The 24,773-nt window shown below is 42.1% G+C and overlaps 3 protein-coding genes across 4 annotated transcripts; all 3 read left to right on the forward strand.

Moving 5' to 3' along the window:
* The first annotated feature begins 7,108 nt into the window (after window positions 1-7,108).
* Window positions 7,109-9,164, forward strand: LOC311101296 (odorant receptor 131-2-like). Its single transcript, XM_084142424.1, has 2 exons — window positions 7,109-7,553; window positions 7,740-9,164. The coding sequence occupies exon 2, from the start codon at window positions 7,748-7,750 to the stop codon at window positions 8,753-8,755; it is 1,008 nt and encodes a 335-aa protein (XP_083998550.1). The 5' UTR covers window positions 7,109-7,553; window positions 7,740-7,747; the 3' UTR covers window positions 8,756-9,164.
* A 437-nt stretch (window positions 9,165-9,601) lies between these two features.
* or95a1 (odorant receptor, family 95, subfamily A, member 1) lies at window positions 9,602-12,189 on the forward strand. Of its 2 annotated transcripts, none has more exons than XM_084143007.1 (2): window positions 9,602-9,841; window positions 11,075-12,188. In XM_084143007.1, exon 2 carries the CDS (start codon window positions 11,118-11,120, stop codon window positions 12,081-12,083), a length of 966 nt encoding a protein of 321 aa, XP_083999133.1. In that variant the 5' UTR covers window positions 9,602-9,841; window positions 11,075-11,117; the 3' UTR covers window positions 12,084-12,188. The 2 variants fall into 2 exon arrangements, with proteins under 2 accessions (XP_083999133.1, XP_083999134.1); XM_084143008.1 differs by lacking the exon at window positions 9,602-9,841 and having other exon boundaries at window positions 11,110-11,186; window positions 11,264-12,189.
* Window positions 12,190-12,425: 236 nt separating this feature from the next.
* LOC311101809 (prolyl 4-hydroxylase subunit alpha-3-like) lies at window positions 12,426-23,612 on the forward strand. Its single transcript, XM_084143009.1, has 13 exons — window positions 12,426-13,140; window positions 13,634-13,788; window positions 13,929-14,158; window positions 15,636-15,785; window positions 15,944-15,995; window positions 16,499-16,662; window positions 16,993-17,169; window positions 18,949-19,013; window positions 19,504-19,663; window positions 20,118-20,180; window positions 20,501-20,569; window positions 21,427-21,523; window positions 21,997-23,612. The coding sequence occupies exons 1-13, from the start codon at window positions 12,950-12,952 to the stop codon at window positions 22,065-22,067; spliced, it is 1,644 nt and encodes a 547-aa protein (XP_083999135.1). The 5' UTR covers window positions 12,426-12,949; the 3' UTR covers window positions 22,068-23,612.
* The last annotated feature ends 1,161 nt before the right edge of the window (window positions 23,613-24,773 follow it).

Below are 24,773 nucleotides of genomic sequence, written 5' to 3' on the forward strand. Positions count from 1 at the left end.
TATCGGTATTCTGCAAAGGCTTATACTCCAGGTTCTGTCCTCGAATTATCACTGGCATCATCTTCTTACTTTTGCTCCCTTGTCTTGGCCTCAATGTATACCTCTTCTCCAATTCTTAGGGATCCTTTTTTCAGCAGTTTTTTCTTCTGTATCTTCAGCTTCTTGAGTTGTTCTTCCAGTTCTCTTACTTCTTCTAAATGATTGGCCTTATCCAAGCATAATATGCATCGGTCTATATCTCTTTCTATTTCTTCTGTGCTAGTCATTGTAGGATAAAATCCTCTTGAATATGAAGCACCTTTAATCTCCAAATATTTATCGCTGTCTTCATCTTCACTTTCATCAGAACTCGAATCTCTTGTATTCTTCTTCTTCCAATTTCCATCACCCCTTCTTTCCGCTCTGGCCAACCTCTGTCTGATCACAGGGTCATATCCACCCATGATCTCTTCTGAATCACTCTGATCATCATCATCATCATCATCATCATCTTCAAGTTCCATCCTCCTGAACCTCACTCCACCCTTAGTTTCCAGACATCTCGTTTTCTTCTTACTTTTGGAGTTTGGATTTATCTTTATGGTCGTTTCTGCTTGTCCTCTCTCTATTATTCGTTCATCTTCATCTCTGATGCAATAATCACCCTCCTGAATGATCACTGGAAGCTGAGGATAGACGTCCTTAAAAACTCTACTTCTTCCTCATAAGGTGGGGGTATTTTTGCTGTATCCGTATGTGAGAAAGGTGTATTGACTTCTGCCATTAGTTTTTCTGTCACCTTCACCTCTTTTGCCATTTTCTCTATACCTCTGTCTCTTTTATCTTTTGTATCTTTTATCAGTTTTTGTCCTTCATTTTCAAACAGCTTAAGAACACCCAGCTCTCTTTGTCTCTTTTCTTTATGTTATTCCCCTTTTTTCCCCTTCTTTTGATCTGCCTTATATGTGGCCACAAGCACTTGCATTATCTTGATGATGTCTGGGTTAAGAGTCCCTTCCACTGGCCATGGTTGTTCAATGTCAGGCCAACGTTTATTCCATTTTCCAGATAACCTTGCAATACCATTAACTAGAGGATTACTATTTTGTACTACATCAACAGGAGTAATTACTTTTGTAGTTTTGATGTCCTTTTTCCCCATTGTAACAACTCTTTTATATTCCTTTATTATGAATTATTTTATTATTATTATTATTATTTTAAACCAATTAATTTGTAAACCAAAAATACTTTAGACTATGTAGCTTATGTTTCCCTCCTTTTTTTTATTTTTATTTTTTAAATAATTAATTAAATAATTAATCAATCAATCAATTAATCAACCAATTAATTAACCAATCAATTAATTCATTCATCAATTTATCTGCTAATTTATTTTATTTTACCAAATTATTGATTAGTGGCAATCTTACCACATCCGATCAGGAAAAGTAAAGGAAACTAGTCAACTTCAGAGCAATCCAAAAAAGAAAGACCTGTAATCCAGCAACACTACAGCACTCACAAACCAATTGCTTAATAATCACCCAATTACCTTAATTTTACAGAATAATGTCAGTGCTGGATTTCCAACACAACTCTAATCAAACCAACCCATGCACAAAAAACTCCAATGTGCAATTCTTAATTACATCACTTGATCAGTCTGTTGCCAAGTCCCTGTTAAATTGTCACAACATGAAATATGCTAGGCACACACAATATCCTGTATGGGAAAGTACGTTTGTGAACAGAACAGTACTGGCCTTGATTGGACTGGATCTGCGGCAGCACACACTGTCGTGTGACGCACTGGTCAGCACCTCCTCTCTCTCTCTCTCTCTCTCTGTCTCCTCCTTCTCGTCTCTCACATGACAGGAGAATAAAGGAAACGGACAACAATTTAGTATTTTATGCATACCTATGTTCACATTCGCGCTAAGAAATAAGCAAACAGCTTAACTCAGGAATATTATAAATAGCGCAATAACGTTTTATTTTATTTATTTATTTAATTATTTTTATTTTTAATCCGTCAACATATCTCTCATTTATAAATTCAATAGATCTCAATCAAATAGTTTCATAGTTAAGCAACAGCCACTTATCAAACAGAATACTTTATCTGTGTGTATTCAAAATCTCCCCCTTTCTTCTCTGTCTGCAGCACTAAGTCTGCGTGTCACAGCAGCTCAGTGCAGGCAGGGGAGTGGCATATTTGCTCTACGTAACTCTAAACTCATAAAATCCCACGCATGCGCAGCTCATTCACCAGTGCGATTTCAAAGCGAGAGGAGCTCTCCCAAGCAGCTCTCTCCAAGCTAAACAACAGAAAGCAGACAGACCAGCTGTCCCTCCGTTATTTCCAACACAGACAAACAGTAACACTTAACAAAACTCACAAACCAACACAGAACATAGAACACAAATCCTACTTCGAAGTTTCTTAACTTTACCACAATCTATTTTCTCTCTCCTCTATCTTCACATCTTTTACTCTAATCTGTAGACTTATTTTCTTATCCATTACATCTAACGTCCTCCCAGGGGCTCATAGTTTTTTAAACAATTATTAAACATTCTCTTTTATAGAGACTCATATAAGGTTTTAACCTTAATGTCCTCCCAGGGGCTCATATATAGTTAACAATTATTAACGTACTCTCTAATGGAGACTCATAAGATTTTAACCTTAACTAACATATTTCCTTACAAAAAACGAATACCCCTGTTGTCATAGCCTTAGTCGACACACAGCAGAGACCTCCCCTTTTACACACACACACATAGGCTGTCTGCCTCTCACACACACACAATTCAAGAGGAATGCATCCGTTCATACAATACACTAAGCATGCTACCGTCGCTCCTTATTTCTCATTGTTCCTTCCTAAATTTCTGCTACCTCGAGTTGCAGATATTCAATGAGAGGTTACTTCGAACACATACCTCGTCAACTATATGTCGAGAGGTAACTTACAATGGAATGTATCTTCCACAAACTCCAGTTCCCAGAACTGACCTTAAAAATCAACCTAGTGAGTTTTCAGGATTTTCGGCCCATCCTAATGATCGCCTCGTTTGAGGGCTTCCTTAAATCAGCGACGTCCTAAAAGTATACTTTTTCCTTATTTCCTGGCCTTATTCCTTCATGCTATCCCTGGACACTCCTTTTAATTTTATTCAAGCCAAATATCCGTGTGCCCAGTGTTATCAATTCCTATAGACACTCCCCCCTGTTTGCGTTGTTCCTAACGCAAACAAATTTTGAAATTTTGAACGGATTCTCATCACACAGCAAATAAGAGCAAGGTGCACACATAAGTTCTTAAACGGTACATCTCCTCAACGCACACACACAGCACACGAACCAACCAGCGCCCAAAGTTTGTGAGAAAGCTCACCTTATCTGCATGCCTCTTGAGCGGGAGTCACTTCGTAGCTCATGAATGTAACGCTGGAGAGACGCAACACGTCCCAAAAATCCTCGTCGCCATTCTGTGGTGTCGAGACAACGATGCTGATATGCTGTGATGACAAGAAATCCGCTGACACTGTCCTTGATTATAATGGTTTATTACATCAAAGATTACAGTATCAATTTACAGATTCCTGCAGACATCTGGAGAACAACTGACCCAATCTCCAATATGTTATTCTCTCCGTCCTTTGTTAAAAAACATGGTATTTATATCCTATGTAACATAATATGGGTGGTTTTAATAGACCAATCCCTGGCCTCTACATAGCAGACTCTCCTCTGTTTTAGGGGGCCCCTATAGTAATGTTTTCCAGATGTTTCCGCAAGCAGAGCCAAGTTCTGGAATGTTCAGATACTACAGTAGCTAAGTGAATAAAAGAGTAATAAAAATAAAAGCTCAATTAAATAATTACAACAATTTAATAAATATGTATATACAGTACCAGTCAAAAGTTTGCACACACCTACTCATTCAAGGGTTTCTTTATTTTTACTATTTTCTACATTGTAGAATAATAGTGATGTCACGGATTCAGCCGAGGCTGCCCCTCCTCCTTGCTTGGGCAGGCTTCGGCGTTCGTCGTCACCGGAGTACTAGCTGCTACCGATCCATGTATCTATGTTCGACTGGTTGTCTTAATTGGTCACACCTGTTTCCCATCATGTAGTTATGTCTTCCCTATTTAACCCTCTGTCTCTCACTGTGTGTTGTGCGTGTTTATTCATGTTTTGGTTGTCGTTAGTGTGCGGGTTTGTTCCCTCCCTGCGTGGAGGTTGTTGTTCATTCTTTTACCTACGAGTAAAGTACGCCTTTTGATTAGCTGCGCCTGACTTCGCCTACACTGACGCCTTGACAAGTGAAGCCATCAAAACTATGAAATAACACATATGGAATCATGTAGTAACCAAAAATATACTGTTAAATAACTCTGACTGACACCCAATAGCTTAAGGATGCTGAGCTCTAACGCAAGCTTATTAGCATTAGCCAACCCTTATGCTGAGGGAGACCAGCTAGTTAGCTACCACCCACCCTGCACAAACCTGTGGCTAACTCTGCTGCAGCTGCTGTTGGGAATGTCACAGTCCTATTGATCAAACAACCATGAAAAGGTAGGCTATCTCCCTCAGTTGCCTATGCACATTAACAAGATCAACAACTAATGCTAGCCAGAGGAGATGAGCTAAAATCTAACAAGGGAACATTAGATAAACCCTCTCAAACCTTTTCAGCTAGTTGGCCGTCAAAAGTATCTGGTGAGACCACCATTTGCCTCATACAGCGTGACACATCTCCTTCGCATAGAGTTGATCATGCTGTTGATTGTGGCCTGTGGAATGTTGTCCCACTCCTCTTCAATGGCTGAGCGAAGTTGCTGGATATTGGCGGGAACTGGACCACGCTGTCGTACACGTCGATCCAGAGCATCCCAAACATGCTCAATGGGTGACATGTCTGGTGAATATGCAGGCCATGGAAGAACTGGGAAATGTTCAGCTTCCAGGTATTTTGTATAGATCCTTGCGACATGGGGCCGTGCATTATCATGCTGAAACATGAGGTTATGGCAGCAGATGAATGGCACGACAATGGGCCTCAGGATCTCGTCACAGTATCTCTGTGTATTCAAATTGCCATCAATACAGGCCTCCTGTAGCTCAGTTGGTAGAGCATGGCGCTTGCAACGCCAGGGTTGTGGGTTCGATTCCCAAGGGGGGCCAGTATGAAAAATGTATGCACTCACTAACAGTAAGTCGCTCTGGATAAGAGCGTCTGCTAAATAATACATTTAAAAAATGCAATTGTGTTCATTGTCCGTAGCTTATACCAGCCCATACCATAACCCCACTACCACGATGGGGCACTCTGTTCACAACATTGACATCAGCAAACCACTCACCCACATGACGCCATACACGTGGTCTGTGGTTGGGAGGCCGGTTGGACGTACTGCTAAATTCTCTAAAACGACATTGTTGGCTTATGGTAGAGAAATTAACATTCAATTCTCTGGCAACAGCTCTGGTGGACATTCCTGCAGTCAGCATGCCAATTGCACGTTACCTCAAAACTTGAGACAACTGTGGCATTGTGTTGTGTGACAAAACTGCACATTTTAGAGTGGCCTTTTATTGTCCCCAGCACAAGGTGCACCTGTGTAATGATCATGCTGTTTTGAATCAGCTTCTTGATATGGCACACCTGTCAGGTGGATGGATTATTTTGGCAAAGGAGAAATGTTCTATAACAGGGATCTAAACAAAATTGTGGCCAACATTTTTGAAATATTTGTGCGTATGGAAGATTTCTGAGATCTTTTATTTCAGCTCATGAAACATGGGACTGTCACTTTACATGTTGCGTTTACAGTATATTTTAGTTCAGTGTGCATTTGATTGAAAACTAAGAGATATGCTAACTGTGGATAACAGTTGTTCAAGTTCAGCCTTGCTAGCAAAGCGATTCACATTTCTTGCTAGCTAACCAAATGACACCTGCATCTCTAGCTGTAGCCAGTAGCCACCGAAAAACGATATGGGGGGAAAAAGTCGGTTGAATGCAGCATTGCTGTATGGTGGACTCAAAATGTATTGTAGATGAGTAGCCAACCTAGGCTACTGCTCAAATGTTGCTGTAATAGACCTACATGTTTCTCCTTTGCATGGTGTTTTGTTGCAGGTTTTGTTTTTTAGTTATTCATTGTCAAGCTTTAAAACCAAAGCCAGACTGCAACCTTTTAGTAGCCTAGCTAGGACTGTGGCATATGTCTGTACACTTTCCCTACGCTGCCCTCTGCAAACAGGACACACGAAAGCAGCGCTTGTGTGTCCTATTCGAACCCGCGGGCCTTGTATGGCTGAGCATGTAGTAGGGAAGAGTAGGCCTAGGATATAGGCTATATCAGATCCGTTTCTTCTCCTTTCTTTTTGTGTTTATAAACTACACTTTATGTCTGAAGACATTAGCAGAATCTTTTTCAGTACGACAAAAATTACAAGGTAGTATAGGCCTATAGGCTACTGCTGACATTGACAAACAGATCAATAAAAACAACCATGTCTCCAACCATCTAATCTAGGCCTATGAAAAGGGGAGACACAAATTGTACAATATGATGTCCATCTAACCTGGAGGAGGAAATTATTGTCCAAAAACTAAGTTTGAAGTGGCACTGACCCAATGATGAAGAGTGAATATGCGCACAGCACACCCGCCGGGGATATAAACGATGCTCTCCGCTGGTGCCAATAAAATAGGCTAATGTTCGCTCAAATTGAGAAGAGCCCTCTCCATCCCTCCTCAAAACATCTTCCCACGGCTATGGGCCCTTGAATCATTGTATTTTGTGTCTTCCTTGTGTTCCTGGGCCATTTGCCATGCAGCCCCAGGTGACAGAGAGCACATAGTTTAGGGCCGAGCCTACAAATGCAACAATGTTAACACCACCTTTTCACAAGTGAGGAGAATAACATTATTAATTCAAGCACACACCTGCGTAGTAGTACACACTACATCTACTTTGTCATGGCACTGGGCCCTCGGCTGATGGAGAACCGTAAAATCAACAGTCAGGAACTACACTTGCTACAGACAAACCGATTCTAAATCATGTGTCATTCAAGCAATCCTGTGTGTAAAATGATCATAAGACAGGTGAAGGTGAACTGCCTTTAGAATACAGTAAATACCATAACATTATTTTAATAAACATCATATTACAGTCCATCTTTGAGTTTGTTTTTGTATTCTAGACAACATGACAACATTTTCTCTGACAAATGCAGTCTTTATCCCTCATGACACTTGATATGACTGTTTACAACTACCAGAAAAAGGTGTTACCGTAGCTCTTGTTTATCAACACAAAAGTTGCTAGATGATTTAACTTCAACCCACATCCCTGGAGAATTCGGGCCAGTGTTGATTTTTACTATAAAGGTTGTCCTAGCTAGGGACAGAAGGAGGAGGACACTGGGCAAGGGTCGTGATCGACATCAATGCACCTTTTAGAGACAAACACATTGATACCATAATCGGTTATAGTTATTTTACAATAGTTATTGTTGGGTAATTGTTATTAAAAGGATTACAGTAAGACCACCTTCTCACTTTTATTTCAGATTCTGCTGACATTCTTTATCTGTAGTAGTAAAAATATTTGTGTCTTACGATGGTCAATGTTGGTGCTGACAAATTACTACATGGCTTTATTTAATGTTTGCGTTGACAACTTTCTGATTGACATTGCTTTACATTTTTATCCTCTTTCTAAAACAGGAAATACAATGCTGAATACAAGCCAGGGCAGTGAGGGAAGTCTTGTTCTTCCGACTGTGCAATACCAAAGACCTCTGAATGACAAAGTGATGATAGTCCAAGTGTTTATTGTCATCTTCCTCTGCATCAACTCCCTCATGATCTTCACCTTCTTAAAAAAAGAGGCCTTCTTCACCAACACACGATACATATTCTCTGCTCACACGCTGGTCTGTGACAGTATGTTTCTGGCTCTGACTGATGTATTGCTGCTGATGAGCTACTCCAGGGTACCAATGCCAGGTGGGCTATGTATATTTCTGGTTGTGATCTTTGCCACACCGCTGACACTGACAGCCATGAGCCTGGAGCGCTATGTGGCAATCTGCCTGCCCTTGCGCCACAGTGAACTCTCCACCCCGGTGAGGGCCATGCGCTGCATCCTACTCATCCAGGTTCTCAGCTCTGTTAAATGGATCATCGTGATCTCCATCCTCTTCTCGGCTGTACCTCTGAGCTTCTACACCTCTCCTCTAGTCTGCAGTTTCGAGCAGATGATAGTGTTTTCCTGGCAGGGCCACCTCAACTCGGCTCTGTGTCAGTTCTACTTCCTGGTCAAGTCTGTACTCATAGCTTTCACCTATGTGAAGATCATGGTGGCTGCCAGAGCTGCCTCATCAGACAGTAAGAAGTCCACCAATAAGGGCCTGAGGACAGTTATTCTCCATGGCTTCCAGTTACTCCTTTGTTTGATCCAGTTCTGGTGTCCTATGATAGAATCGGCTATAATGAAGATCAATTTGAATCTGTTTATTCAGCGTAGGTATATTGACTATATTCTTTTTATTCTTGCCCCTCGATGTCTGAGTCGACTTGTGTATGGATTAAGGGATAAGGATTTTGTGGTGGTTATGAAATATTATGCCCTGTTTGGATATTCTAAAAAAGTATTTATATTTAATATGGACAAGCCTAATCCTAAATTAAGAAGAAAAACTCCCATGCACACCTGTAAGGTAAATGCTGGCCATGTGTAATACTGAATTATGTTTATTGAGGCAATTTTCTGTAATCTGTGAGTGAGAGGATCAAAAGGTATCATATGTTTCAGGTGTCGGTTTATGACCCAGTTTTATTATGGTTATGTTATGTTATGTCAGGGGTGTCAAACATTTAGGGCCTGCAGATTGATTTCATTCATATAAAATCAGAGTTTTTGTTAATTTAGTTCAATTGGTTTTTTTTCACTGATGTTTGGCCTTCCTAATCTCTGCAGTAACATAAATAGTATTTGACACCCCTATTTGACTCCCCTTTGCTGAGTGACAGTTAGACATTTCTATTAAACTTCAATCATTTATGTGCTGCTTTTGTCATGGTTCCTTGACTCTATAAAAATAAAAACTCTGTAAAAGTTCAATAAAATCTATAATGTTTCAAACCCTATCTCTGTTGTTTCAGAAGTTGATGTTAGTGGCCATTTTTTGATGATAGTTTGACTGGAACAATACATGTAGTTTTCATTTTGGGGGAATGCTGAGTTGGTGTTTACAGTACAGGAGTTCAACGAGTATCAGGTTTGTCTGGGGCCCAGAGGCCCAGGGAGAACACACTGTTTGGACCTGGCCCCAGCTGTCTTCACTACTGACGCATGACTTACGTCAAGATCAGACCAAGCCCTGGTGTGCTGCTCTCAACAGAGTCATCTTGTTTGCCAAACAAAAGAAAACATAAGGTTGCACAATTAGGTTAGACTCAGAAGCTCTCTGTTAATAATCAACCAGTCTGTTAATTACTAATCAGGGGACAGGGGACACGCTCTCTCTCTAACTGTCCTCTGGAGATATCCATCCAACAACACAGTGAACACGCCTCCCTGTTCATCAAATGCAGTCCATGCAAGTCCCCTCACAAACAACCCATGCCAATGTTTACGTTTTCATCATTCTCTCTGAAAACAATAACAAACGCTGGTAGAAGGACATGCCTTTTACTCTAGGTCCTGGTCTGCATGCATTTCACCCATGGGTTGATAGAACACCTTTTAAAAATAGAACAAGGTTTTATAGATATTGTAGCGAACGGCGGGGCAGGGAAGCAAAACAGAGTCGCTGGCGTGAAAGGTAAACACACTACGCATCGCACCAATAGGTTTAATCCACTTGGTGGGAATTGTAATGTGGCTCATATAAAGAGGATCGCTACACGGCCCCCTCCGAATGGGAAGCCACATCCCCGTGCTTCGACTACTCAGCCCCATTACACGTCCCGTTGACCTCACGGCCACCCTCCAACTTCTGACACCAATGTAGCGAATGGCGGGACAGGGAGGAGAACCCGGGTGGCTGGAGTGAAAGGCAAACACCCTACGCATCGCACCAATAGGGTTCACCCACTTGGTGTGAATTGTAACGTGCCTCATATAGCAAGGATCACTCCAATATCTTTTATACTGTATTAAAAATACTGACATAACAGTACTGCGGAAAATAAACACATTTGAAGAAATATAGATTGGTCTAAGTTAAATTTCATAAATAGCAGGACTCCTGTTGAGCCTTAATTTCAAAACATAGGGCCCTTTCAAAATGAAACCATTTTCCAAATTCAAACGAAAAGAAACTCGCCTGCATGTGAATTCAGACATGCTTTCTCCCTGCACAGGGATAATGTGCTTGACTTATCCAGGAAACATTTGAACTGGTGTTGATTAAATAGAGCCCATAGTTGATCAGATGTGATCACCATTTTAAAGTGACAAAATGGCCTATATGATTTTGCACTATTGCGAAAGCTTTTTTAAATTTTTTATCAGTTAATCTGAGTAAAGATGGCTCTAATAGCTAAATTGGTTGGAGCAAGGTGCTTGCAACACCAGAGTTGTGGGTTTGATTCTTGCATGGTCCACATAATGGCTCAAATCGTCAGACCATACTATCATTACTTCTAATAAGAATTAAGTTATTCTAATTAGTTATTTTGAAGAGTTCCCTAAGTAAAAGTTAAGCACCTATTAGACCTTTTCCCTGTTGAGGAACTTGAGCAATAATTATGAACATGATGCATGAAGAATGCATTGAGAATGGCATGAAATTAATTTATCCCTTGAGAAATCAAGACACTGTCAAAACATTTAGAATAAGGAAATGCCTCTTCCCAGAGATGTTTTGCATCATGGTGGTGTTATGGAGAAACATGTATAAAAATCCACAACCCATCCCTCCCAAACCTTTACTTTCTCCATCAAAGGACAAGTTGAGGTTAGTTCATGGTATCTTATTCATCTTTGGGATCATGTATATTGTCATGAATTGTTCTGTGTGCATATCAAGTCTTTGTTTTCATCAACATTCCAGATTTGCAGACATTGACCATTCCTCAAGCAGGCCACACTGAAAAATGCAGAATCTGACCGACCTTCCAGGCAATGCCACCAACTCACAGAAGAGCCTGTCTGTGATAATCAAGGTGTGTGTGGTGATCCCCTTCTTCTGCATCTTCCTCTACTGCATCGTGGTCATGCTGCACACCTTTGCCTCCCACAGACAGTTCCTGGACAACTCCCGTTACATCCTGTTTGCCTACATGCTGATCAACGACACTCTCCAGCTCCTCTCCTCTGTCCTCCTCTTCCTCTTCGTCATGGGCAATGTGAAGTTCGCCATCGTCTACTGTGCCCCTCTACTCTTCTTCTCCACCTCCACCTTCCAGAACACCCCTCTGATCCTGGCAGCTATGTCCCTGGAGCGCTACGTGGCCATCTTTTACCCTCTGCAGCGCCCGGCCGCCTGGCGCGCTGACCGCATCTGGATCATCATCCTGAGCCTGTGGCTGGTCAGCTGCCTCCTGCCCATCGTGGACTTTTCTCTGGGAGAGACTAAGCCTGGCGTGAACGTCCTCTCCACCCCGGTGCTCTGCAAAACCCTGGTCCTCAACTCATCCCCCGTCCAGACGCTGTTCAAGGTGTCGCTCAACGGTCTGTTCTTCGCTGTGGTGGCGGCCATCATCATGTTCACCTACATGAGGATCCTGCTGGAGACCAGGAAGATGCGTCAGGACCGGGCGTCTGCGGGAAAGGCCATGCACACAGTGCTGCTCCACGGTTTTCAGCTACTGCTGTGCATGATCGCCTTCACCCACCCAGTCACAGAGAGCCTCATCAGTATGCACGCTGGCTGGCTGCACGAGCACATCTCCTTCTTCAACTACTTCTGCTTCATCCTGCTGCCGCGCTTCCTCAGCCCACTCATCTACGGCCTGAGAGATGAGAGCCTGAGGGGCTACATGAGGGGAGCTGTCCTGTGCTGCTCACACAGACACAGGATCAGCCCCAGAGCCCCGGCCACCAAGCCTAGGGTCAAATGAACTGGTCCTGAAGCGGAGCCACTGGTCAAATCAATGTACAGACTAGTAGCCTGTATATGTTAGTCAATAAAAACATATTAAAAGAGTAAAGCCCTGGCTGGATGACAGCCATTATGTCATTATAAAGCTGGTGTCTTTTTAAAACGTAAATTTGTTGGTTACTATCTAAAAAAAAAAAACTATACACAGAGGCTTGCTTTGGAATAGAAAAGATTGCTTCAGAAGACTTTGAGAAACCGTAAACTCGTACGCTAGATGTCACTATAATTCCAAATGTATCAAGTGGGTGCAACTTGGGTCACCGCACTGGATGAATGTGCGCACATAGGAAGACGTTCAGTTTCTTTGGCGAAATTAGAACATTGATTCCTAAAACAATAAGGGTTAGATTATTTGATATTCAGATTTATTATAAAATCATTTAACGAGACTAATATATGAGTGGAATGCAGGTACTGGGCACATTTACGCATCACAATTCCAAAGGGCAAACTGTTGCAATACATTTTGAGCAAATACAGTTTTCCTAAACTACCTAATGTAATATGATTGTTCATTAATCATGCAACTTCATATATGAGATTGCTATTGTTGAACCATTCCTCCGGATGACAGATCAAGTGAAATGGCGAAAGCTGATCTCTCAGGTGTGAGCACTGTTGAGAAAGAACATTGACGAGAATCACACAGAACGGCAGGACCGAGCACAGCTTTCCCGTAGGGCAGGTTTGAGTGGTTTCAAACAAGAAACTGCGCTACACTTCATACATTTACAGCAATAACCATTGGAGATTAGAGTCGACAAAAAACTAGCGCAAGCACAGGCAACATTTTGAACATAATCGAGGGTATCATACGCGCGCAAAATGCTATATTATTTCAAATCCATTTACTCAGCCTGTGTTATATTCAGTATGATTTTGATGCCATTATCTTTTGGTGAGATGTATACGTCATTATTGAACGTAAAACAAGCCATCAACGTTGAAAGACAACTTATTGATCATTTAGAAACTTACATCGAACACGAATCAGAGAGACTTGAAGACATCAAAAGGTGAGTAACATACAGGAAATGTTGTCATGATGCACGTGGGCTTGATAGCCTATCACTTGTATTGTAGGCTTAATTATTAAGGCTTTGGAGTGGGTGGTTTTAGAGCGAGAAAGCTAACAAATATAGATAAATAATTATGTCAAAGTTTGGGCTATATGTCCTTTATTATATTTTGTTCCATACAATCTCATGAAAGGCTACTGTTATCGATTTACTTTGGCCTTTGTATTCCTTGCGGGACATATGCTATCGATGAATCACCTCCATCCGTTTAGGTAACTTTAGAAGGAACTTACCATTATAATGACTAATTCACTAATGTTAAGTTCCTTCTAAAGCCTATCATAAACTCAAGATGAGTTCTATACTGATTTAGGAGCAGTTTGATTTCCATGGAAAGCCTCATGCATATATCATTGCATGGTTGTCTCCCCTATCATGGTATTACCTTAAGGTGATATATTCTCTCTAAACGTATAGACTCTTTCTGCAGGTTTTATGCAAAGGTTTCAGACTTGCACAATGAGGTATACAGTGGACCATCAACTGCTATGGCAAACCCCTTGGTGGCGTTCACTCTTATCAAGCGCTTGCAGTCCGAGTGGCTGAATCTGATCTACAGTGATGAGGCACAAGAGAACACTCAAGGTTATTTCCCTTTATGACTCTCTTTAGAAACACATCTGGTCCTTACAACTGACATCACAAGTTTGTCAAAGGTCCATCCCCCGCTTCTTGTGTCCTGTCATCACCTCACTCCCACTCGCTACCCCCTTGTTGTGTTTCAGCCTTCAGGTCTGGTTACAAGGAGGTGGAGAAGGAGGGCAGCTTGCCCAAACTGGAGGACCTTCAGGGGGCTGCCAAGGGCCTGATGAGGCTACAGGATGTGTATGCCCTTCAAGTGGGGGGACTTGTGAGAGGTCACTTCCAGAGGATCACTAACGGCAACCCCATTGATATCTACAGTCCCACAGTATCTGTTCCTCTTTCTGGGGATGACTGCTTCCTGGTTGGGAAGGTAAGCCACCAATAACTCACCCATTTAATCAATGGCTGCGCCTAATTCTCCACCCTTCTCCTGAAGTGTGCACTTGCACGCTGTCTCGCATGGATCTAACAATGATGGAAACTCCCTCCAGCCAATGATTACACTAATCCCATGTGTAAACTGAACAGGTATAAGCACTCCTTCATTCCCATGTCCATCATACCTGAACGGCAATAGTACGCCACTGACTGAATAAGGGAATGTGCAATATGTATTATGTAGGTATGTGGCTATATGAGAAGTGTGGATGAAAAGGGTAATGTGCAATGTATGTATTTTGAGTGTGTAATGTACAGTGTCTTTTGTATACAGCAGTACTGTGTGTTCAAGACAGTTTTCCCCTTGGGGACCGTAAAGTTCATCTTATACCATGTTTTTAAATCCATGATGGGGATTGTGCAAGTGCACACTTCTGGAAAAGGGACGCAGCCTTTAATGCTTCATTTTAGTTAATTTCCTTTTGGCCTCAGCTCACTATGGGGGGGACCAAAAGGAAATCCCTGCTCACATTGCACTCTCTAAACTGTCAACTGGGGGAGCATGTAACAGGAGGAGTGCTAGCCTGCTGGGCAGATGGTGTTGTGATCCCTGATTAGCATCCCATACCAGAAGACCATAAAACACAGTTTTGTTCTGAGCCTGTCATACTCTGTGGTTAGATATTAGAGATGGAGTAAAGGCCTCTCCCTGTGTGTCAGGGGGATTCATATAGAGAGACAAGACCGGAGTGTTCTCTCAGACAAATTTGAAAAAGGGTGCATGATATGCATCCCAAATGGCAGCCTATTCCCTATTTACTGCACTACATTTGACCAGATTCATATGGGTCCTGGTTAAAAGTAGTGCACTATAAAGAGAATAGGGTGACAGTTGGGACACGGACGAAGTCTACCTCATAATGAGTCACTCCACAATGGATCCTACTGTGTGGGACAGTGTGGAAAATACATTATCTCTGTTTAGGGAAGTCTAAGAATGTGGAGTAGGGGCGTTTGCCTTCACTTGTGTTAACACCAAGATTATCTGACTGTGACCATGTGTAAACAGATGCTCTGTTTGGGGTGTTGTGAGTCAGCATGTAGTAACAGTTCTACAACTGCACTTTTATGGTGGCTAAAACCCAGTCGTTAAAACCAGCAGGATAAGCTAAGGGTTAACTTTATTTCTCACGTTTCCGGGGCACGTACAAAGCCGCAGCCACCATCAACAATCATAGTGCTACATGTACTTTACGTGGCTCTCTCTTCTCTTCAGCTCTAGATGCGAGATAATAATATTTACAATGCTAAAAAGGTGTTTACTCTTTCCTTCCAACATAAGTTTGGATTACAGATAAACATTTCCAAGTATGGGTGTATGACTGTTCAGGAAAAGAATGTGTCTCAATTTCTCATTATAAAATCTTTCTGTTGTTTTCGAATGCTAACATCCTGTTGTTGTATTGTAGGTTGCCTATGAGCTGGAGGACTACTACCATTCAGTGCAGTGGCTGGAGGAGTCAGTGCGTCTGTTCCGAGGGGCAGGGGGGGAATGGAGCCCAGAGAATGAGGGAACTCTTGAAGATGCTCTGGATCACCTGGCCTTCTCTCACTTCAAGGCATGTCTATTTTGCACATAGAAATTAAAGTTATTCTGATTTTGAATATGATTATTTTCAAAATAGATTGACTTACTGGTTGAAAAAAAAAATTTGAGAGAAGATTTTATTCTTTTTGCATTTTGTTGACCAAATTTAACTTTTTTGTTTTGTTTCAGACAGGAAACATCTCCTATGCACTGAGTCTCTCTCAGGAGTTGTTGAACCATGGTAAGCCTATTCACTTAAAACATCCCACTATACTGTGGCCTGGGGTGGTCCAGCGGTCTAAACAGCTGTCTCTGGATCACACATACTATGCACCGTTGCGAGCATGGGTTTTACTCTGACCCACTACTCCTTCCTTTCTCTTTATCCTGTACAATAAAAATATGAAAGGAGTGGGACTGCCCCACTCCTTAAAAAAACATCCCACTACTGTCCCACAGTATATAGAGGCAGCCTGGTCAACATCTGCTTTGTATGTCAGCCTATTTCCCCATACAGTAGCTGAACCCTGAAGTACTGTATACTTACTGTGCATAATGCAGACGTGGACCTGGACCTTACAATTCAGGCCACCTTTTAATAAAAGTAAATACATTTCCTGTAAAGTGATCAGGAAAACATCTGTACTGCTCGCTTGTTTGTATTTTACCAACTGGACGCTGTGATTTGTTTCTCCAAACTCATGGTATCATATTGATGGTAATTACATGATTCCCTTCCTGAAGATCCGATGAACGGGAGAGTTTTGAAGAATGTAGAGAAGTATGAGCGACTGCTTGTTGACAGTCCACCCTTACTGAGCACTGACACTGGGTTGAAGAGGCCCAACACCACCTATCTACGGACAAGGAACACCTACGAGAGACTGTGTCGGACACAGGGCACTCAGGTATACTCATCTATGATATTATAATCTTGTCCACCCAGCCGGTTATATGCGGTAGCAATTGAGTGATACATTTGCTAACTTTTAGAAATGCTCCAAACAGCAACAGAAATCATATTGTCCTTTTAAATGTATGACACCATATGAGCCACCATATGAGGAAAACAGTTGTGGTTTTCAAATAATGTGCTGAGACTTGGCTACAGTCTGGAGCTCACAGAGAGAGAAAAGAGTTTTAAATTACAAGTTCTGAGGATGAAAAGAAAATACTGCTGCTTTCTTTCCATGTTTCGGCTCCAGTAATGGACTTCAGATGCCCTTCTCTCCTCACAGCCAACGCATTATGAAAACCCCCTGCTGTTCTGTGACTATTTCAACAATGACAGTCCTGGGTTGCTACTGCAGCCAATCAGACGTGAGGTGCTGAACCTGCAGCCGTACGTGGTCCTCTACCACAGCTTCATCACTGATTCAGAGGCAGAGAGTATCAGGGACCTCGCCCACACAGGGGTGAGTGTCTATGTACTGCCATGGTGTCAACCCTTTTACTCAGAAAAGGCCTATCAGGCGCAGTATGTATCAAACGTCTCGGATAAGAAGTGCTGATCTAGGATCAAGTCCTCCCCATCCAAGTCTTATTCATTGTAATCTAAAAGGCAAAACTGATCCTAAATCAGCCATCTAACTCTGAGACGCTTGATACATATGGCTCCAGATTCCATTGTCATAACATTGATTCTGATTACCACATTCCAAGTCCATTGAAAATGAGGACTGTCTTTTAAATAACATAACTTATAGAAGAGACCCCCCTGTGTCATGATTCGTTTTTGCTCATCTGAAGGATTATTAAATGCGTTACATGTCAACGGCCTATTTTCTGTATTTTATGACTCCAGTAAAGATTGTGCAGGAGAGTGACTCTACACACCGAACACTGTTCGTTTTGGCTCTGCTGGGATAACGGTTATTTCAGGAAATTTCCCAACTGCCATCTTTTTTCCCTTTGGTCTGGCCGCTTAGACTGCCACTGAACTGAGGTGCTAGTTTTTCACCCGAGTAATAGTTACAGCTTGGATTACATTGGCAGGCATTGATAGGATTTTTATCATATAGTAATATTTCTATTCTTGCATGTTTTGTGATCTCAAATACTTTATCTACCAAGGGTTTTAGAAAGGCTCAGTCTCTGTTCTGTGACCTGGTTGCAATTTTTACAATATTAACAAATATTAACAATCTGATAATACATGCCAAAAAGAGCGCAAATATGTCCATCAAGCTGGTTTGCAAGAAGAACGTCTGACTGAATTGACTTTGCTTTGTACTGATCCCAATCTAGGAAAAGTGGAACAATAGTGATAGGATTAGGGATCTCTCAAAAACCCATGGGAGGAATAGTTGATATTGTTCCAACCATTAAGCAAAGGTTAAAGCAATAAGGGATACATTACTTCCGATCCTTGGCAGAGTGCCTCAGACGGTCCAAATTGCTGAGGGCTCTATGGGTAAAAACTGTGACTTCTCATCTCAATAGCTAATGGAAAATAATACTGTATCTGTCCTGTGCCAGCAGCATATAAAGATCTATCCTCCTAATAGTGTTTATGCTGACTCAGTTTTTCTGGCGAGATGCTGTAACCAAAATGATCTCCTAGATTGTGTGAGGTTTTGGCACTGTTCAACAGGTTTTCCACCCCTTCTTCAAATGGAAATCCCTCCACTTATTTCATCATTATGTCAACATTTGATGGCACTCTGGTGGGTTGATTAAAACCAGGCCTGGTCTGCGTCTCAAATGGCACCTTATTCCCTCAATAGTGCACTACAAAAGTAGTGCACCATATAGGGAATAGGGTGTCATTTGGGAATCACATCTGGAGTATTAGTAATTTGGAGCCTGGAGCACATGCAGCACTCCTTGCCCTGAGCACATAGACCCATATATCATTGCCTGAGCATGGTATTCGTGTGTTCATGCTTGGCTCCAAGGGTTTAGTATTAGCTGCCTAGTCCAAAGTATTTAGCGAGGGTGTAGATGGAAATGCCAGTCAAGTATTTCCATCAGACACGGCTTCATTGGAAAATGACTGCGGTTGCCAGTTGTTTAGTTTTTACATGTTGTCTTTTTTGTATGTTATTTACTGTGTTCTTTTGGATGTTCTCTTCTCTATCCTCACATCATTCATGTTTCTCTTGGCAGACAGAGCCCTGCAGTTTGATCCTAAAACGTTACTGCTGTATAAAATGATTGAGTATTGACAGTCTTCTTGCTTATTGTGCCATAAGTTAAGGAGATCTGTGGTGGCATCTGGAGAGGAACAGGCTACTGCAGAGTATCGCATCAGCAAGAGGTACTACTATCAGAAACATGTCACTATTAAATGTATAGTTTACAGTTCATTCTCATATCACTTACAGCAGTAATAAAAGCACCAAGCAGAACAATGCACCACAGCAACCAGTGAATATACTGTATAGCACTATAAAATGCTTGGGCTAATTTTATGGTGCACACATGATTGTCAGGCTTATTAGCTTTATGTAATGTATGATAGTTAATTGTGGGATAGACTTTAACCTTTGAATGGAAAGTGGCTGAACATCTCTGGAACCTACAGTATCAGTGGAAGAGTTAGTGTACTTCATTGTCTTACATCAGGTAGCACGACGAGTATCAGCACTGATCGGTTGAGGACTGCACATCACGTAGGAATGACGCCACCTGTCAGAAGACAATGAGTCAAATTTGGGCCTTTCTAAAACCTTTGGTAGCATCAGGTCGAGCTCAAACCAAGACAGTAACATTATCTGTATTATGAGAGTTTGTGGTTTGTTTTTCAGTGCATGGTTAAAGGAGACAGCCCACCCTATCATTGGGAGGCTGGACCAGAGAATCACCTTGCTCACAGGTCTCAATGTGCAGCCTCCGTATGCAGAGTACCTCCAAGTGGTGAACTATGGGATTGGAGGACACTATGAACCCCATTTTGACCATGCAACGGTGAGTGGGTTTCTCTATCTTTAGAACGGTAGATCTTGAATAAACCCTACATTTACTACATTAATAAACACTTAATGCAATACTGTACCCTCATTTTGTGTGTTTGTGATGGGCTGTGTCCCAAACGTCACCCTATTTCCTAGTACAGGGGTTCCTAAACTTTTTCACTCAGACACACTGACATGACGAGGAAAACTGATGATGCACTATCCAATTTCAAAATTGCACCTTGTGCATTCTACTATTACAACTTATTTTGGGGAGGGGTACCCGCGCTTCCCGCCCCCCCCCTGCCGGGCGCGCCCCCCAGTTTGGGAACCACTGCCCTAGTGCACTACTTTTGATAAAGTAGTGCTCTATATAGGGAATAGGGTGCCATTTGAGACGTAGCTATTGTCTTTGGCGGTAAAGTAAGGACATATATTTATGAATACTATTTCCTACATGTAACCAGTCAGCATCAAGCCCCCTTTTTAGGCTCAACACTGGGAATCGAGTGGCAACCTTCATGATATACGTAAGTTAATAATTTGTTTTATCTTGTTATCTTATTATATGTGCATGCTTGTCTCATTTGTGCAAATCCAGTAAAAGCATCTTTGGAGATACTGTACGCTAGATTGCTTCTATCAGCATCAGAATTCAGTATGTTCTTAGTGAAATTGCAATGAGATATCTTTAGTCCAATGTCAAACTTCCAGTTAAGGCGGTATGGAAAATAATGTCTGCTTGTGAGTTTTTGACAAACTCAAAACTCTGTATTCCGGCACGGATGGCTTTTTTATGACATGTGCTAGACAAGACACAACTCAGTGAGAATGTTGTCATCCTCCACAGCTCAGCTCTGTGGACGCAGGTGGGTCCACAGCCTTCATCCATGCTAACTTCAGCGTTCCTGTTGTGGAGGTAAATGCACCGCACACGTCAGCTGCTGGCTAAACTTAAGATGTGTCCCAAATGGCACCCTATTCCCTACATAGTGCACTACTTTTTTTACCAGGCTGTTTGTCAAAAGTAGTGCACTATATAGGGAATAGGGTGCTATTTGGGACAAAGCCTTAATCTTCTTCTGTTTACCCATCGAAATTGCTTCAAGCCAGAACACGTACGCTCATAAGCCTTCACTCTGTGCAGCTGTTAAATGAAGAATAATGAGAGATTCCTTCCTCAGAAAGGTCATATCATTTCTTTAAATGTTTTGAGTAGTACTGTTGAGTAGTACTGTTCTTATGACAGTAGGCCTGTTGAGAAAAGAGGAGCCAAAGGCTGTCTCCCAAATGGCACCCAATTCCCTTTATAGTGTACTACTTTTGATCAGGACCATGGTCAAAAGTAGTACATTATATAGGGAATCTGATGCCATTTGGTTACGCAGCCACAGTGTAGTGTTTGGTTTAATAAATGTGCTGCTGTTGAAAAGACACAGGACCTCACCAGGTTTTAACCTCTCAACCTGGATTTTATTCAGGTTTCACTTCCTGCCTCAAGTGTTGGCAAAAATGTCTCACTGGGAACCCTTTCCATGTCCCCATATCCATGTCAAATATGTTGTACTTGGAGCACAGCTATGCACGTGGGATTTTAACTTACACGTATACAAAATTGAATTTTAATGGAGGAACAATGGCTTAGGATTGTCAAGTAGAGGAGTAGACCATACAAATTCCAGGCACGATAGTGGCCCACACAAAATCCAGGCACGATTTAAAATGTTTATTTCCAATGTTTTTAGTGACACATTTCCAATGTCTCTCATGTTCTAGAATGCTGCCCTCTTCTGGTGGAACCTCCATAGGAACGGTCAAGGAGATGGGGACACTCTGCATGCTGGCTGCCCTGTCCTTGTTGGGGACAAATGGGGTAAGAGGCTTTAATGAGACAACCGAGAACTCCACATAGTTCCTATAGAAAAACATACAGGTACAGTGAGCAGTGTCAGATGTGGAAAGCTAAGGACCCTACGTCTATTCCAGGAGCCCCTGTCTGTCATACTGAAGTCACAGCAGGAGCCCGGGGCCACATCTGCACTGCATTACACAGATAGTGTTAGGTACGATATAGAGAGGTCAGGCACTGAGCACTGCTCTGGGATGCTAAACATGTGGGCCTCCATTCCACATCATTATAACAAGGAAATGGGGCCCCATTTCCCATTATTGATGGTTCTATACAAGAGATCCATATAAATATACAAATGTTTGTCTACACTTTTAGGGGGTCAGTGAGTATTTAACGACTCCTTTTTACAGACCTGTATATTATATTTGATGTTTGTTTGACTACTGTGTGACATACACCACTAACACATACTCTCTGTCCATGCCCTGTTCCAGTGGCTAACAAATGGATCCATGAGTACGGCCAGGAGTTCCAGAGACGCTGCAGCCCCAATCCTGAGGAGTGAGAGGGGAGAAAGCAGCTGCTGGGACCACTTGGAGTACAAGAGTCCGCCTCCACAATGGAGCCGCGCGCACCACGCAGGCAGAGAGAGGGAGGGAACGAGAGAGGGAGCAAGAGGGCATGAGAGAGAGCTAGCAGCTGGGGGAGGGGAAGGCAACCAAGGAGCAGCCTTGTGATTGGAGCTTCAGGCCCAAGGGAACAAGGAGCACAGACACTGCTGGAGGGGGCTGGAATGGCAGGGGGCTGAGCTGGTTTTGGGAAGGAGGAGGGGGTGGAGGGGGCATTTGGCCCCAAAGGCAGAGCGGCCTCTTGCTCCAACTCCCCAGTATGTCCCTGCTGGAGCAGAGAGAGAGAGAGAGAGAGAGAGAGAGGCCTCTACCCTCACACACTGGGCTGGTTTCAGTTAACTCTGCTAGGCTGTTTGCCTCCGGTGTCAGTTTGTTTTGAAAAAATAAAAATACGTATAATGCAGCCTTTTGAAAATTGATGCACTGAATCTGGCAGGATACTCTTCACACAGACTGATCTCATTAGCGCAGCACTGATCTTTATCAGAATATTTAGTTTTAGAATTATATTTCTGTAACCATCTTACACCTTAAGAATGTAGTTAAGAGCGGTGCTGTGATTGAGGAAAAGGGTTATTGTGACTGTTTCCTATTCATGCTCAGTCAGTTCAGGAAACCAAAGGAGATGAGGTAACCGTCTCTCCCACTGAGGGGCTTGATGTCATTTGGTGTGTTCTCTATTGCTCATCTCCTTGTAGCTAATGGGATGGATATGAGTCAAACCTGTTTAGTCTTCTAACTCCCATTCAGATGCATCGTTCATTAGTCATGGTCTATATGAAAATGTATGCACTCGCTAACTGTAAGTCGCTCTGGATAAGAGCGTCTGCTAAAATGACTAAAATGTAATATGTCTGTAAACCAGATGATTGGGAAGTGGGAACACATCTGCTTTAGTACCGAGTCTCTTACCTCAAATCCTGGGTGTCTAGCTGCATACCAACCAGCCAAAAGATTTGTCTGTATGTAGGTCAGAGAGTGCATGCCAGCTTTCACACCTAGTCTATGAGGAGAGAGTGAGGAGTAAAATGTACTATAGGAACTGTAGGCTCCAAGGGGCTTTTCTGTGAGTGTGATTCTTTGGGCGGGCTGCTGCCTTTTGAGTGACAGGGAGTGTTGAGGAAGGGAGAGGGGTTCAACAGGGACTATATCTCTGCCTGCTGGGATGTAAGGAAGTATTCTCTCCAGTGCACAACCCCATACCACGCCTCCCCTTTAGACACACACACACACACACACACCACACACACACAGATACACAGGGGCCATATACTACAGGAATGCTGCATGCTCCCAGCTGCATTCATAAACAGTAGACCTTGATTGTTCCCCCTGGAATGGATTGACAGGAGGCCCATGCTTGATAAAATGCATGGAGGATGGAGGTTAAGCCTTTGGAGTTTCTCCAACCAAGAAAATTAGTATTCTCTGGAATTCTCAATCTTTATATGGTTTTAAAATAAATACACATTTTTGTTAAAGTTATGTCTGCCTCATTACTAAGCATTTAAAACAAAATACACACAAAAGCATATTTACTATGCTTACATTCAGCAGACTATTTATAGTTGACGTTGCACATTGAGGAAATTGAATTTCTCCTCTCGTACACTGCGTTCATTCCTGACTGGCCCAAGCAATGCATATGGAAATCAGTGTACAGTCTGATTCCATGTAACTGTCTAATATGAGAGCACAGGACACGTATTGTGTTATTGTATTTGAGTGTACTGTACTGTCTAATTGTTGAGCCCTCCCAAACTCTGGCTAAGAGGTTTATCTATTACTGCATCTATGACAACAAGGAAGTTCAACGAGTGCATGACAATGGTGTTCCCTCTGAGACATCTGGTACTGGGTGAACTAACACTACATTTGGAATCCCAGACCGCAGTTGGAAAAGAGAAGTGGTCGTAATATTCAATGCATAATATTCAATATATAAGTCAATGCAGAATTACACAGTTGGGAGGGGTTGATTTGATGTGGTACATAGAAATTGCTAACAGGATTAGTGGGCAGAATAAAGCTGGAGGTAATTATCATTTTAATGCGACTAAATGCCATCATACTCCATCTGGCATAAAACATTTAAAAGATGCGCTGACCAACCCTACTGATGAAGTTGTGGAACAGGCTTACTTTGCAGAAACACTGATTGTGCTTAACTCAATTTTGGTGACTGAAATATTGTCATAGAACACTGAATAGTGTCTTAGCCAACCATGTAACATACAAAATGGGAAATGCTATGCTACAGCACCAATTTGTTGCATACATGTAAACTATTGCAACTGTAGTAAAGTGGCAGACAATAAGTGTTTCTTCTAAAAGTGGTGGCTTTCTTTTACACTAGACTGCTGTGAAACAGTGAAACTTGCAATTTCCTCAGTTCACAGGGAACAGGCCTTTACTTTGCTCTGTGGGAATTCCTATCCATTGGCACTCAGTGTTGCCCCAATCACTACAACACACATGGCTTCTGAGGTCCTAGTTGCTAGGCACTTTATAGTTTCTTCCTAGTTTGTTTGCAGACTGGCATAATACCAAAGAAGAAGAAGAATAGTTTCTTCTTCACTGTCCAAACAGTCTCTATTTGAGACATGTGACTTGTATCAGGAGAGGAAACTTACAGTAGATCA

Source organism: Coregonus lavaretus (assembly GCF_964263955.1).
Source record: "Coregonus lavaretus genome assembly, chromosome: 26".
NCBI classification, from domain to species: Eukaryota; Metazoa; Chordata; class Actinopteri; order Salmoniformes; family Salmonidae; genus Coregonus; species Coregonus lavaretus.

Excerpts from the sequence above, each read along its gene's own strand:
- LOC311101809 (XM_084143009.1), top strand. The coding sequence starts at position 12,950 with ATGCTATATTATTTCAAATCCATTTACTCAGCCTGTGTTATATTCAGT. Across the intron at positions 17,170-18,948 it reads GGGACCTCGCCCACACAGGG|TTAAGGAGATCTGTGGTGGC; the intron begins GTGAGTGTCTAT and ends TTGTGCCATAAG. Across the intron at positions 19,664-20,117 it reads CCCATTTTGACCATGCAACG|TCAGCATCAAGCCCCCTTTT; the intron begins GTGAGTGGGTTT and ends ACATGTAACCAG.
- or95a1 (XM_084143007.1), top strand. The coding sequence starts at position 11,118 with ATGCAGAATCTGACCGACCTTCCAGGCAATGCCACCAACTCACAGAAG.
- LOC311101296 (XM_084142424.1), top strand. The coding sequence starts at position 7,748 with ATGCTGAATACAAGCCAGGGCAGTGAGGGAAGTCTTGTTCTTCCGACT.